This window comes from Mus musculus, chromosome 7 (assembly GCF_000001635.26).
Source record: "Mus musculus strain C57BL/6J chromosome 7, GRCm38.p6 C57BL/6J".
Taxonomy (NCBI): Eukaryota; Metazoa; Chordata; class Mammalia; order Rodentia; family Muridae; genus Mus; species Mus musculus.
Genome location: NC_000073.6, coordinates 118,231,096 through 118,246,834, shown reverse-complemented (window position 1 = coordinate 118,246,834; position 15,739 = coordinate 118,231,096). Strand labels below are relative to the sequence as shown.

Sequence of the window (15,739 nt, the reverse complement as noted above, 5' to 3'; positions counted from 1 at the left end):
TGGAGCAGAAAAAGCAAGGACTCTGAAGTAAAGAACTAGGAACATAGTAGACTACTTGCCTAGTATGCATGAGACCTTGGATTTGATCCCTAGTAACATAAAAAATTGGTCCAGCATGGGCTATATAAAACTCTGGCAAACAGACAAACAAATGAACAAACAAACAAACCAACACACTGTGAGGGAAACAATCTAAAAACCAGACTTTGGAACTGAGGAATGGCATCAGGCAAAAGGCACCTGCAGCCAGACTGAGAGCTGCTCTAGCAGGGAGCGAGAGGGGACCTGAACAAATTGGAGGACTTCAGTCAGTTCTCATGATAGGTCCTGCCCTTAGTGCTTTCTCCCTAAGCTTCTTGAGGGCTGGGTGCTGATGGCTGTCCTAGTGTCAATTTCTTGGTTAGTAGGTACTCCATCAATTTTGCTGAATTTCGACTAAAAGACCAAACCATGATTAGATGACATATTAGAATGTACTAAGGACTGGGGCTGGAGAGATGGCTCAACAGTTCAGAATATGTACCCCATCTATATATTCTTATTATGTAGTCTGGCTGTCCTGGAACTCTCTGTATAGACTCACACTCACAGAGATTTCCCTGCCTCTGTCTCCGATTCCCCAGCTTAAAGGTGTACTTTACAATACAGGGCTCAAGAACATACACTGCTCTTACAGAGGACCTGAGTTTGGTTCCCAGCACCCACTGGCTGGCTCCAAACTGCCTATAACTCCGGTTCCAGGAGATCCAACGTTCTCTTTGGACTAATAGTACCCTATTAGTATTTGCTACTCCCCACTCCTATAATTAAGAATAAAATACTTAAAAAATACTAGATTATGTGTTTATCATTGCTTCTATAATTAAACATATAAGTAACAAAACAAGAATACCTTCTAAAAATCCAGGCATGGGGCTGGAGAAATGGCTCAGCGGTGTTCTTACACCGGTTTCTCTTCCAGAGGTCCTGAGTTCAATTCCCAGAAACCACACGGTAGCTTAAAACCATCTGTAATGGGATCTGATTGATTCCCTCTTCTGGTATGTCTAATGACAGCCACAGTGTACTCATATAAATAAAATAAATAAATCTTTAAAAAAAAGGCAAAACCAGGCATAATGGCACATGCCTGTAAATCCAGCACCCAAGAGGCAGATGCAGGAGAGTTATGAGTTGGAGCCCAGCTGTGCTTTTTAACTTATGCACCTGGTGGGTCCCTTCCTTGTATCCTTTTTTCAGTGAGAAGTAAATTGGCATTTATGAAGATGCCCAGAGCAATTTCAGTATGGAAGCAATCTTATTGAAGTAACGATCATTATTTTACAGCACTGGCGATTGAACAGGAGGCCTCAAACATGGTAGGTGACCAAACTGCTGCAACACTGAACTACTTTCCAGCTCCATTATTGATTTTTTTTTTTTTACAGTAGGTTGGTGACCAGGCCTGGGTCTGGCCAATTCCTTGTGGGAATTTCTGTCTTGAGTCAAAGATCGTATTTTTCAGAAGACTTTCCCCCCACTTCTTCTGCAATGGTGGGCAATGTGGGTGGCAGAAAGAGAAAAAAAATCATTTGATTGTCTTTTGGAATAGCAGGATCCTCCTTCATTGACGGATTTGTGGGCATACTCAGGATCAGATGGTGGAAAAATGTAAGGGATATACTCATAGGGAGATATCGCCTGATAATTAAGTACTTTAGTGATAGTTTTATTTCTTGGGGGTTGGGTAGGCAGTGTCCCATGTAGGCCAGGTTTGCGGAAGGTGAGCCTGAACAACTTCCGGTTTCCATTTCTTGAATGCTAGGGTTACAGACACATCGTCATGCTGCATTTATGGGGTGCTGGGGATGGAACCCAGTGATTCGTGCTTGCTCCTGCTTTGAGCATTCTACTTTCTGAGCCATGTCCTTGGTAACAATTTTGAATTACTTAAGTGATGTATACATACTTCTCTTGTGAGGCAAAACGATGGATGGCCTAAAAACTTTATGTGGAAAAGGTTTAAATACTTGCTTGATGTGTATCTCGGCTATTTTTAAAGTTGAGCCTGCAGCTAGGGAGATAGCTCAGTCATTAAAGTGCTTGCCCCGCACACACGAGAAACCACCTGAAAAAAAGCCAGAAATGGTGTCACCGTTTGTAAAGCCAGCGTTGAGGAAACAGAAGATTCGTGGGGCTCTCTGGCCAGCTAGTGAGAGAGAGACCTTGCCTCAAAATACATGGTAGCTGGAGGCTTATGAGCAACACTTGAGGTTGTTCTCTGTACTTCACATGTAAACACGCACACAAAGGAGTATATTGCGTTCACATAATGTGCCCAGTGCTTTATCGAATTCTTTCAGGAGAGTGTGGGTAACAGGCCTCTTACTACTAGAAGGAACCAGATTACAGAGCACAGTTCATGGGGCAGGAAGCAGGCGTTGTTTTTCACTTTTGGAAAATATGTACCAGGACTGCATGACATTTCAGGTAGGGGTTGAAAAGGTGTCGCTTTCACTTCCCCTTCCTCGATTTTACTATTCTGACTTTTTCCCTTAAGACGGTGGCAGGCAGGTGGACGCACGTGAGCGCCAAGGGCACATCTGTGTGCGCGCATTAGCGCTCAAGGGCACGCTCCCCCTCCTGTCCTCCATTGGACGCCTGTTCACACCTGACTGCCGGTCCTCCGAGTGTATGGGAGGGCGTGTGTGGACCCGGGGTGGAGATCCCCTCTCCCATGATGCCCCGCGACGAGTCCACATTGCTCTCTACCACCCGCAGACAGAGCTGCTGCTCAGGAGGCCCAGGGAGGTCCGCTCGGGTCCCTGCTCTCCAGTAGTTCTCGCCTTCTCCTCAAAGCCCCACCCCTTTTAGCTACGCGAACGCGGACCTCGCCTTGAAGTCTAGGCTCTCAGAACTCCAGTGCCTCTCGAGCAGGTCCCGCCTTTTGACTTTCGCCCCTCCCCTCTCCAGGTTCAGCAGCCACAGACCACGCCCCAACTAGTCCCGCCCTTCTTCTCCAGGCTTGGGGCGCGCCGGCACCGCCCCTCCTAGGTGACCCTACCCCTGTCATAAGCCCCGCCTCTAGTCCATATTCTGTGACCAATAGCCCCGCCTTTCACCCCGAGCCCCGCCCCTCTCCAGGCTCCTAGGGCGCCGGCACCGCCCCTCGCTCCCAGCATGCCGTGCGGCAGCGGCGGCGCGGCGGGCGGAGCCGGGAGGCGGGGAAGCCGTGGCCGTGTGAGCGTGAGGAGCCGCCGCCACCGCCTCCTCGCTGTCCTCGTCCTCCTGGGCCCCAGCGTCGCGGGCCGCGCGCTGCCCTGGAAGAGACGTCGCCTCGCCTGCCTCCGCCTCCCCCTCGCCGCGCCGCTCCCGCCTCCTGCTCCTGCGTTGCGGGCTCCAGCGGAACCCGGAACGGCCGTCCGCCTCCCCCGCCCTCCGCCGCCCCCTCCGCGGCTTCCTCCTCAGCCCCGGGCCAGATCGCAGTGTCGGCGGCGGCCGGTTCAGGCGGCGACTCGCGCTTCTTCGGGCGGCGGCGCTTGGCCATGTCGTGTCGGGGAAGGTAATGAGCCGCAGAGCCCCGGGGTCTCGGCTGAGCAGCGGCGGCGGCGGCACCAAGTACCCGCGGAGCTGGAATGACTGGCAACCCAGGTGGGTGACCGCGTCGAGCCTCGCCTGGAGCTGGCCGAGGCCTAGGCCCGCGGGACTGGGAGGCGCGGCCTAGGCCCGCGGTCCCTGGAGCCGGGCGCGGCTTCCTGGGTGTCCTCCGGGCCTGGTCCGGCAGGAAAGCTGCGGGCAGCGGAGGCCTCTGTGCCCGGCTGGCCGCCTCAGCCGGATGGCTGGAGCAGTGGCTCTGAGCTTGGGTGGAGGAGGACGTTCCACTGCCGTCTAACTCCAAGTTGAGATTTGAGGTCCAGGAACCCTCCCTGTTACCTATTAACTTCCTCGGCTCCGCGTCCAGTCCTCATGCCAAAGACCACCTTAACTCTGCGTCCTTCTGGACTCCCACGTGTTAATTAATGTATTTTAAAAGCTGAGAACTCTACCGAGGTCTTCCTCTGACTTTAGACAGGATGTTAGTCGACCAAAAGATGAGATTATGGGACTGTGAATGAAATCGACACAATCAGGCACTGGGGCATTTTAAGTTTTCCCCAACTGCAGAAATAGTTTTTCTGGAAACAGTAATTTCCCAGGGCGCTTTGGAGTGAATTTGTATTCTCAGGAGTAGAGAAATTTCGTTTTGCATGAAGGAATTGGAGTCTGGTTGGATTTAAAATATTAAGAGAAAAATACGAAAGAAAAACTATTTCTAGTCAGTTCTTTCTGATTATGGACTGGTTATACTTAATGTAGGTTCCCATTCTTTGCTGAGTAAAGGCTTCAAGTATTCAGAGACTACTTGAGCTTTAACAGTGCCTAGGACTTCCTAAATGTATAAAACCTGTCTTTCAGTAGAAGTTGATGTATTCTTTGAAGTACACTCCGTTGTTCAGAATGGCCACGTGAATGGAAAGCGTACACTTTTTGGTGTTGGTCTTGCTTTCTAGTAGATCCTCCTAATTTCAGAACAGCTTGGAAGTGGAGTATTTTAGAAGTTAGTGTGTTACATTTTAAGAGTTGGTAGAGAAATTAAAATGCTCTTTGGCTAATAGGGGTACACTTATTTTGTTTAACGTGCATTCCTAAACATTGTGTCTCTTGAGAACTGATGTTTGTGACTAAATGATTGTAAAAACGAATGCCTAAGTCTAGATTTGAGATTTGAAGCAGTTATAAGGAGTGTTTGCAAAATCATCGCTTTGACTTGCCCTGCATGAAGGTTTGTGCAGTGCGTTAAATAAAACAAGTTGACATTCTTTTCATTGACATGCTTTGATTTCACTGTTATTGAAATGTGTGAGGTTTGATTTTAAGCAGCTGACACATTAGGTGATAAATGAACTTGAATTTGACTTTTGATAGAGCTCTTATTTAAAAATGGATTCTACAGCTGGCTATGGTGGTGCACACTTTTAATCCCAGCACTTGGGAGGCAGAGGCAGGTGGCTTCCTGAGAGTTTGAGTCCAGCCTGGTCTGAGTTCCAAGACAGCCAAGATAAACCCTTGTCTCCTGTCTCGGAAAACAATGGATTCTACTATATTTTAGCATATTATGACCTGTATACACACACACACACACACACACACACACACACGCACACACAAAAACACACACAGAGCAGAATGGCTTATATAGTTAAGGAATATGTGCATAGGTTGTTAGTTAATGTCACCTATGTTTCAAATATTTTTGTTTCTTGGCATAGTGAGGGTGTATGGGGAAAGGATGAAAACTTTCTATGAGCTCTGATTGAATTCTTGGATAGAGAGTACGACTATGATGAGGTGCACACGTGGGTTTATGGAGTACAAGGCAGGAGTACTTGCTTTCTAGAGGAAACAGGAATATACACATACCTCATAGCAAACTTGGTTTATTTGTAACATGGTCAGGATTGATATGCTAAATAGCCAGTGGAAAAAAACTCAAGTTTGTAGGTCATAATTTTCATAGTAAAAGTTGAAGTCATTCTCTCTCAGAAAGATGAATAGCTAATGATAGAATGGAGACACCCCCCCCCCCAAACACACCTTGGCCAAGTGCTTTTTCCAAATATTTTCTCTATGTACTTACATAGAGACTATAGTTTATTCAAATATTAAAAAAAATCTTTTATTTATCTGTGTGGTCATGTCTGCCACAATGAGCCATGAGTGGGTGAGTGAATAGAGATCAGAGGACCACACATAGTCTGTTTTCTTTTTCTGCCATGTGGATTCTGTCAATTTAACTCAGGTCATCAGGCTTGGCAGCAAGTGCTGAGGAGCCATCTTGCTGACCCTTGAATCTTTTTTTTTTTTTTTTTTTTTTTTAAGATTTGTTTATTTATTATATGTAGGTACACTATCTTCAGACACTCCAGAAGAGGGCGTCAGATCTCGTTACGGATGGTTATGAGCCACCATGTGGTTGCTGGGATTTGAACTCTGGACCTCTGGAAGAGCAGTCGGGTGCTCTTACCCACTGAGCCATCTCACCAGCCCTGACCCTTGAATCTTAAAAAAAAAAAAAAAAATTACTAGTTTTATGTGTATTTACATGTGCCCATAGTTTATGTATGTACACCATGGGTGTGGTAGGAGCCAGGAGAAGTTTGGTGATGAGGGAGTTAGGTCTCTGGACTGAAGTTACTGGCAGTTGTGAGTCATCATGTGGGTGCTGGTAACCAAACTCTAGTCATCTGTAAGATCAGCAGCTGCTGAGTTCTCTTTCTAGGCCATCTTCTTCTTTTTTTTGGGGGGGGGGGGTCTTGTTTAGCTGAGGATGACCTTGATTGAGCTCCTGATCTTATTTCCACTTCCCAGGTGCTAGCAGTTTAAGTGTGTTACTGCCAGGCCTATTTTTTTATTCAAATAATTTTTATTAAAAACAATTATTCGTCCTTTCTGTACCATTTCCCCCCCCCTCTGATTTTTATGGAGGGGCAGGTGAGGAGGAATCAGACAACTGAGAACTTAATTCTTGGGGTGGGAATGCATGAAGCAGCCCTGGGTTTGATCCCCAGCCACATAGCCAGGGTGTGGTAGTTAGTACATACCAGTAATTCCAGAAGTGATGTTTTTCATTAGATCAGAAATTCAAGGTTATCTTCAGCTACGTAGTGAGTTCCAGGCCAGCCTGAGCTACACAAGACTCGTGTCTCAAAACAGAAAAAAGAACAGCAGTTCTTGTCAGCGTCTTTAAATATTAGTTTGGCAGTTTGTCCTGTCGTAGTAGAAGTAATCCCTCTTACATATCCACAGGTAGTGTCTTTGGTCTTTAGTAGCTGAATAGTGGGCTACTGTGATAAGAGCAAGCTTACCAAGACCACTAGAAACAGTCTTTAAGAGTGTTTACAGAGCACTGGGCTTGTAGTCAATCATGTGTCCTCCCAGGGTTTCTCTGTGTAGGCTTTTCTGGAACTTAATTCTGTAGTCCAGGTTGTCCTCTAACTCAGAGATCTTTCTGCCTCTTCCTCCTAAGTGCTGTGATTAAGGTCATGTTCCACCACTGCTTGGTTGTAGTCTTATTCACTGTACTCTCCTACAGAATGGTTAGGTAAGAGCTTTGTGGGCTGTGGTGTCTTATACCTATAATCTCAATACTTGGGAGGCAAAGGCAGGCTGTATAGCAAAGAAAGAAATGAGTGATGTTAGGTTTTATTATTATTTACTTGCAACCTGTTATTATCTTAGACAAAAAGTTGGGAAAATTTTAGGATCTTCCCAACCATTTTGTGCTGAACAGAGACCTATCTTTGCCACTAGCCAAAGTGTGCTATTTTTGGATTTTTACCTGTATGGAAAATACCTAGTTGTATCCGAAGATAGAGATCAGAATGCTTCAAGAGTTTTTTGAGCTGGGTGTAGTGGTATACACCTTGAATCTCAACACTCTAGAAGCAGAGGCAGGTGGATCTCTTGAGTTCATGGCCAGCCAAGGAAAGCTACAGAGTGTGTGACCTTGTCTCAAACAAAAAAAAAAATTTTTTTTTTTTTGAGGAGGTGGAGAGTTTGGTCAGTGAGTAAAAAACACTCAGCAGCAGGCCTGTGACTTCCATATAAGCACGAAGGCACACATGCACCTGTACTCATGCATGCACACACATAGGGTCTCATATAGCCCAGGCTGACCTTGATACACATCTGTAATCTTAACCCCTTGAGTGCTGGAAGTTACAGGTATGTGCCACATGTCCTGCCAGAATTCTTTGTTTGAAAGTTAAATGTGGGGCTGGAGAGATGGCTCAGTTCTCAGTACTCACTTTGGGCAGCTCACAATTCTCTGTAAATTTGGCTTCAAGGCATCTACACACACACATACACACACACACATACACACATATACATATTGAAGAAAAAAAATGCATTCAATAGGTCTTATTCCTATACTTGGAAGTCTTAGATGTTTAGCACATATGTATTGTTGTATTGTTATATATTAGGTAGCTTGTAGTGCCCAAGTTTTACCTGTCTAGATATTTTTTTGAGACATAGTCTTACTCTGTAGCCCAAGCTGAGCTCAAGCTTCAGGTACTCTTCCCTCAGCCTTGAGTAGCGGGAGTTACTGGGATGTGTCACAGTGCCTTTCTATTTCTAGGCTTCTAAATGAATGAAACAGTACTAGAGCTAGTTATCATTTTTAGTACCATTTTACCAGGTCAAAGTTCTAAGGAGTATAAAACTCCATGTGAAAGATTAAAAAATAGAAGTGTTGGGCTGGAGAGATGGCTCAGCAGTTAGGAACACTGACTTCTTCCAGAGGTCCTGAGTTCAGTTTCCAGCAACCACATGGTGGCTCACAACCATCTGTAAAATGATCAGATGCCCTCTTCTGGTGTGTCTGAAGACAGCTACAGTGTACTTACATATAAATATATAAAAATAAATAATTTTTTAAAAGTTGTGAAATTAGTTACATTTAAATATATAAAAATAAATAATTAAAAAAGTTGTGAAATTAGAGTTAGAATTTTATGTCTGGTATGAAAAGTTGGGTTTTAAGCTGGGTAATGATGATGCGTGCTTTTAATTCCAGCACTCTCTGTGAGTTCCATGACAGCCTTGTCTACAGGGTGAGTTCCAGGATAGCCAGGGCTATATATGCAAAGAAACCCTGTCTCAAAAAACAAAACAAAATAAACAAACAAAAAGTTAGGTTTCTAATTTGGAGACAGGATTCTCACTACTATAGCCCAGGCTTATCTTAATGCTCCTTGCTCAATCAGCTTGTGGAGTGCTAGCATTACACAGGTGGGCAGGCTGTATAGCCTGGCTGACCTGGAAATCTCTGTGTGGACCAGGGTAGATCTGCCTGCATCTGCCTCCCGAATACTGGGATTAAATATGTGTGCCACCTCTGCTGGCTGATATTAGGTTTATGAGATCAGAATTGTATGTTATACTTTTTTGTGAGTTTGTAGAAAGTCTGGTGTCCACAGATTTGTAATATACTGAATAAAAAACAGCTAAAACTGAACAACCACATATCTCATTGCTATGAATGGAACTTTAAGTAGAATCTAATAATTATGTTTGAATTTTTGTTTGGTCCTTCTCCGTCAACCTCCAAGTATCAGGAAACATAACTGCAGCCCACCAAACTCCATTGATTATCATTTTTATCAGTTCTATATTACAGATTCCTGAGTGCATTGAGAGTTTTCAACTAATTGTATATGAGTGATTTTTTTTTTCAGAACTTAATATTTTCATTATCTTATAAAAAACATTTGGCAATTATATTTTTAAGCTGAATGTTTTTACCCTTTAATTCCTTAAAAGAAATCTTTGTGTGTAAGTGAGAGAGGGGGTAGGAGGATAGAGAGACATACATGTGACACAATGTGCATGTGGAGGTCATAGGACAAAGTTGTGAAGTCAGTTCTTCCCATCCACCTTTATGTGAGTTCTGGCAATAAAACACCAGCCAACCATCATGGTTACTGACAGCAAGTACCTCAGCCCATGAGCATCTTGTTGGTCCTTCATTCCTTTCTAAAATTGCAGAGAGCCTGAACTTCAAATTAGTATTTAAACTATTAATTTTCATTTTTTTTTAAAAAATAGTGTGTGTTTTGTATGCCTGTGAAACATGTGCATGCAGTGTCCCCAGAGGCCAGAAGAGGGCATTGGATCCCATGGGATTGGAAGTCAAGATGATTGTGGGTGCTAGAAATTGAACCTGAGTCTTCTGCAAGAGCAGTCAGTGCACTTAACTGCTGAGCCTTCCTTAAATCCCTACTTTAAATTTTAAGAAATCATAAAATAGTTTTAAGTGTGTGAATATGACCTCACCAGTAAATATTGATACTTTTTAGGGATATTTTTGACTTGCAAGTGTGAGAAATAAAGAATGCTTTTAAAAATGACAGCATACTATACTCTAAGGCCTTATCGACATGTATTTGATCATAGAAACTACTGAACTGTTCTCCAATAAAAATGGCAAGGTATAGTAACTATTTCTATATTAATGGTTTTAGAGGAGGAAAGCTATACATCTTAGTGGAAGTCAGTAGGGTGATGAAATTGTTCTATATAGTTTTCATGGTAAGCTTGGAGAAAATCGGAACCAAACAAAGCTGCTGTAAAATATAAGCTGTCCTCAATAAATAATATTTATTTAGAGGCAGAATGCTTGTAAGGAGTAAGCTGGTGAAGGTGTGTGGGGGTGGACTGGAACTACACTTGTTGGCTTTGGTCATAGTTGAAGTGTAATTGGAATGGTTTGAGGAGCTGTTGTTAAAGTCTTACTAGCAGCAAATTGGCTTCAGTTAGGATGATTTAGTCTGTTGGTTCTTGAAGGGTGTGTAAGTATTGTAAGTACAGTTGGGAAAACCTAGACAAGAGACTACCGAGGACCTAAGTCATGTATTCTGTATTCTGTTTATAGTACATGATTGAAGCTCAGACAAAAAGTGTTCCCAGTATGTAGAAACTTGGGCTAGCATAAGCCCTTCATTTGTTGTCTAGTGTTGGTTAAGGGTGACTACTTATGTGAGCCTTTCTGCTTGCCCACACTTAATTCACCTTAGTAAATATGACATGTCACACCTATAAAACAGATGTGACCATATTGTCTTTTAAGAACACTGAATTCTTACAGTGCTAGGGTTTTCTGCCTCCCCTATCCTAATTACCAAAAAAACAGATCCAAGGAGTTCCTGTCACTGAACTGTCCTTGATGGAGTCACACAAACTGTATGTTTCAGTTCTTTTCATACTGTCATTATTTTGATTACCTGAAATTGGCTTCATTTTCTCAAAGCTTGTTGTGTTTTTGGAACTACAAAATAAGGAAAGAATTTCTCTTGTATCTAGACCTAAAGGCAGAGTTTAGAAAATTTGTAGTTTAACTCTTGTTTTTGTTTTGTTTTTTTCAAGACAGGGTTTCTCTGTATAGCCCTGGCTGTCCTGGACCTCACTTTGTAGACCAGGCTGGCCTCAAACTCAGAAATGTAGTTTAACTCTTAACAAAATACCTCAGCTTACTATATCTTGTTTTGTCTTTAGAGTGTAACCAGCTTAGAACACTTTGTTTACTCAGAACTGTTTGGCTTTAGAAAGTTCTGTTCCCTCTTCTGTTTATCGAGTGAACTCTTATCATGTATGTATGGTTCATTTTTTGAGTTAGTGACTTTTTTTTTTTTAATGGATGTGAATACCTCTGTAACCACCACTCTCGACCAGGAGACTCACTTTTCAATTGGATTCCTTGTCCCTGACATTGCTGCCAGCACCAGCATATGGTGAGAGCATACAATGACATTTGTTTTTTACATTTTTAATTAAAAATTTTTTTTAAAAAAGATTTATTTATTATTATATGTAAGTACACTGTAGCTGTCTTCAGACACTCCAGAAGAGGGCATCAGATCTCATTACGGATGATTGTGAGCCACCATGTGGTTGCTGGGATTTGAACTCAGGACCTTCAGAACAGCAGTCAGTGCTCTTACCCACTGAGCCATCTCTCCAGCCCCTACATTTCTAATTTTTTTGTGTGTATGTATGCGTGCACATGCACACAAAAGTGCCTCATCTCATTTGTGGAAGTCAAAGGCTGTCAGATGTGGTATTAAGTGCCTTTAACCAATGAACCATTTTATTGGTCCTACCATAAAATCTTTTGCAGAGAGGATATCTTTACATGGTGTGTCCAGGATTTATTATAAGTTTGGACTTTATTAGGTTTTTGGGTCTTACTATTTTCAGTGTGTCACACTATTGCTATAAACATTGCTTGCTTGCTTGGAATATCTGAAGAGTGCTGTGACATATCAGATGGTAGACCTACAACATTATCATTTTTGGGTATATGGGTTCTGGACCACATAGGTCCTCATTTGGCTAAGCTTATTCTAGGAGCTACAGATTCCTGGCCCTCTAACCACACTCTTCCTTTTTTTTTCACATATCAGATATTTACATTTCAGTTCATAAGAGTAGCAAAATTGGCCGGGCTTGGTGGCACACACCTTTAATCCCAGCACTCGGGAGGCAGAGGCAGGCGGATTTCTGAGTTGGAGGCCAGCCTGGTCTACAACAAAGTGAGTTCCAGGACAGCCAGGGCTACACAGAGAAACCCTGTCTCAAAAAAAAAAAAAAAAGTAGCAAAATTATAGTTGTGTAGTAGCAATGAGAATAATTTTATGGTTGGGGGTCATCTCAACCTGAGGAACTGTATTAAAGGGTTGTAGTATTAGGAAGGTTGAGAAACACTGGGTTAGAGCGTCTCTGAATGTCTTGTGTTCTCATTTGCAATGTCAATGTGTGTTGATTAGAGAATGCTAGCCAAAAAAATTCCACTGTACACTGTCAGTGCATATGCAGTGTTTTTCAGGTACACTTTGGTCATAGGTCATAGATTGGTAGAGGCAGGACTTAGAGCTGGCAAGTTTTTTTCCCTCTATAGCTCCTGAGTTTATAAATCTGTTACCTTAGAAAGCATTTGAAGGGGATTTGTTCTTGTAGTAGGCCAGTTAGCCTCAGGCAGTAAATTATACAGCTGATTAAACAGTTGCAACCAGGTCCTTAATAGAAGGAAGGATATGCTAATTAAAATTCATAGGTTTTATTAATCTTGAAAAACACCTTGCTCTTATTTTGAAATTCTTTTCTACATTAGTCTCTTACCCCATATCTGCTATATCTATCCATATTGCTTAAAACAGTCCATTCACTAAAATACTAAGTACTGGGTTGAGGTTGCTGATGTCCTGGGGCAGTGGCAATTCTGCACTTGGTTGGAGGAATGAAACCCTGCTTCCCAGAGCCAACAGATTCATTTTGATGCCTATATCCTTTCAAAAAGTAAAAAAAAAAAATTTTTTTTTGAGACTTGTAGACCAGGCTGGCCTCGAACTCAGAAATCTGCCTGCCTCTGCCTCCCGAGTGCTGGGATTAAAGGGGTGTGCCACCACGCCCAGCCAAAAAGTAAAATTAATTCTGGTAAGCTAGTACTCCACATTATTCATCATATAGCTGGGACCTTGCCTCTTTTCTGACTAGATCACTGGTATCACAGAATTAATATCAATATTTAGTTGAAAAGAAAGCAATCTAGAATATGTTGTAAAAAGGCCAGATGCACTTCTTGTCTTGTCTTTACTGTTCTGAGGAAAAATGAAGATGGAGTAGGTTTTCAGTGGCAGCAGGCCCATGGAACTTGATTTTATTTTATTTTATTTTATTTTATTTTCTGAGACAGGGTTTCTCTGTATAGCTCTGGCTGTCTTGGAACTCACTTTGTAGACCAGGCTGGCCTCGAACTCAGAAATCCTCCTGCCACTGCTGGGATTAAAGGCGTGTGCCACCACACCTGGCACATGCTCTATTTTTAAAAGATGCGGTTGTACATGTATATGGAGTACAAAGTGATGTTTAGATAACTGTACTTGATGTATATAATGCTGATCAAGCCAACTACTTTTTGCTTTTTTGGAGAGGAGAAGAGCTCTTTGAAATGGACTATTTTTTTATTTTTTATTATTTTGGTTTTTTGAGACAGGGTTTCTCTGCATAGCCGTGGCTGTCCTGGAACTCACTCTGTAGACCAGGCTGGCCTCGAACTCAGAAATCTGCCTGCCTCTGCCTCCCGAGTGCTGGGATTAAAGGCGTGTGCCACCACTGCCCAGCGAAATGGACTATTTTTTAATTTTATTTATTTATTTTTTTACTGTTGATTGATTGATGCAGGGTTTTCACTGTGCAGCTTTGGCTGGCTTCAGATTGACATCTTCCAGCCTCAGCTTCCCACATGCTGAGGTACAGGTGTGTACCACACATACCTGCTTTTGAAATGCACTTCTTTTGGAGTATTTTGAAGTACAAAGCACATTGTCTCAGACAAAGTCATTTTTTAAATAGCAAGATCTGGAAACATTTTTTTCCACTTGAGACTTTGTACTTCTTTACCAGCAACTTCCCTTTTTTCTCAACTCCTGTGGTTTACTTGCATTTGACAGAGGCCAGTTTTTTCAGCTACACTGGAGACTGAAGTAGGAGGATGGAAAGTTCAAATACTGCCTGGCCTGCAGAGCAAGTTTAAGGCCAGTCAAGGCAACTTAGTAAGACTCTGTCTCAAAAAAAAAAAAAAAAAAAAAAAAAAAAAAGACCCTGTCTCAAAGTAAGAGTGAAAGATGGAGATAATGGTAGCATATTGACTTAGCATTTGTGATTCCTCAGATTGGATCCAAGGCAGCAAAGAAGGTCTACTTGGCTGTATTAGCATTGGTATTAGAAATAGAATTGTCAGTCAGGGCTGGTGAGATGGCTCAGAGGGTAAGAGTACTGACTGCTCTTCCAAAGGTCCTGAGTTCAAATCCCAGCAACCACATGGTGGCTCACAACCACCCATAATGAGATCTGATGCTCTCTTCCAGTGTGTCGAAGTCAGCTTACAGTGTACTTATGTAAAATAATAAATAAGAGCTAGCACGGACTGAGCAAGTGGGGCCGATGAGAGCAAGCAGAGGTCCTAAAATTCAATTCCCAACAACCACATGAAGGCCCTCAACCATCTGTACAGCTACATTCTACTCATATACATAAAATAAGTAAAAGAAATAGTATCACCTTGTTTTAGAATCTATTGTACATGTTCTGTACTGAGTCCTCATACATCTCTTAGGAAAGACTGGTGTCATGAACTAGAGTAAGGATGGGAAGACAGGAACCTCTTCAGTTGGCATATAGTCTGAAGATCAGATCCAGGTTAAAGATAATGTTTGGGAAAACTTTCAAACTGATAAAAGCACCTCATAAATGTGAGCTCCTGGCCGGGTGGTGGTAGCACAGGCCTTTAATCCCAGCACTTGGGAGGCAGAGGCAGGCAGATTTCTGAGTTTGAGGCCAGCCTGGTCTACAAGTGAGTTCCAGGACAGCCAGGGCTATACAGAGTCTTGAAAAAAACCAAAAACCAAAAACCAAAACCAAAAACACACAAAAAGTGAGCTACTATGTCTTTAATTAATCAATTATTATTATTTTTTTATTATTATTATTTGTAAGGGGGCAGTGCTGGGGATAGAATGGAGGATCTTATTCAGACACCCTCACCCCAGCCCCATATTTGGAATTTTAAAGAACATTCTGTTATCTCTTCCTCTAAATGTTTTAGACACACACATACACTCTCACACATGTAGGTGCACATACACTCGTGTGTTATGTAGCTATAAATTTTGATAAATTTTCATTGTTTTTTAAAGGATGTATGACATTAAATTTAAATCTCTTCTAAGCACGTGGCATTTTTGGTATTACTTAGCTATAAAATATGGTGGGTGATAGATTGCACTATAGTGTAATGGTATGTTTCATAGTCTGTGTCCTTGAACCAGAAACCAATTTTATATTGCTTAGTAAGGGATTTCAGCATATGTGAATCTGCTTGCTTTTCTCTTCATGTCTTACCAGTTCATTCTAAGAACCTGCTACCAAGTGCTGGCCATGGTGGCATGGTTTTAGTTTCAGGACACAGAGGAGGTCGGATCTCTGATTTCAAGGCCAGCCTGTTCTACATAGGGAGTTCCAGGCCAGTCAAAGGTTACATACACATAGGGAGACCCTGATTCAAAACAACATTAAACAAAACAAACAACTGGCTACTGGTTGAAAGTATAAGCTAGGGAAAATAATCTAATCTTTGTAACGTTGGATACATTTGGAGAGC

The 15,739-nt window shown here is 42.4% G+C and overlaps 1 protein-coding gene and 1 long non-coding RNA gene across 5 annotated transcripts in view; one reads left to right on the top strand and one right to left on the bottom strand.

The window, feature by feature from the left end:
* Positions 1 to 1,283: 1,283 nt before the first annotated feature.
* Positions 1,284 to 2,928, bottom strand: 4930583K01Rik (RIKEN cDNA 4930583K01 gene). Its single transcript, NR_027879.1, has 2 exons — positions 2,870 to 2,928; positions 1,284 to 2,107 (listed from the first exon to the last, which is right to left on the bottom strand). It is a non-coding gene; the product is annotated as an RIKEN cDNA 4930583K01 gene (long non-coding RNA).
* The window catches only part of Smg1 (SMG1 homolog, phosphatidylinositol 3-kinase-related kinase (C. elegans)), a 113,130-nt gene continuing 99,788 nt past the window's right edge, over positions 2,398 to 15,739 (top strand). The window contains exon 1 of one of the 4 annotated variants that reach the window (XM_006507677.3): positions 2,398 to 3,630. In XM_006507677.3, the coding sequence (XP_006507740.1) occupies positions 3,545 to 3,630 (86 nt within the window). In that variant the 5' untranslated portion in view covers positions 2,398 to 3,544. The remainder of the gene's footprint in view (positions 3,631 to 15,739) is intronic. The other 3 variants (XM_006507678.3, NM_001031814.1, XM_030242506.1) reach the window with 3 other exon arrangements.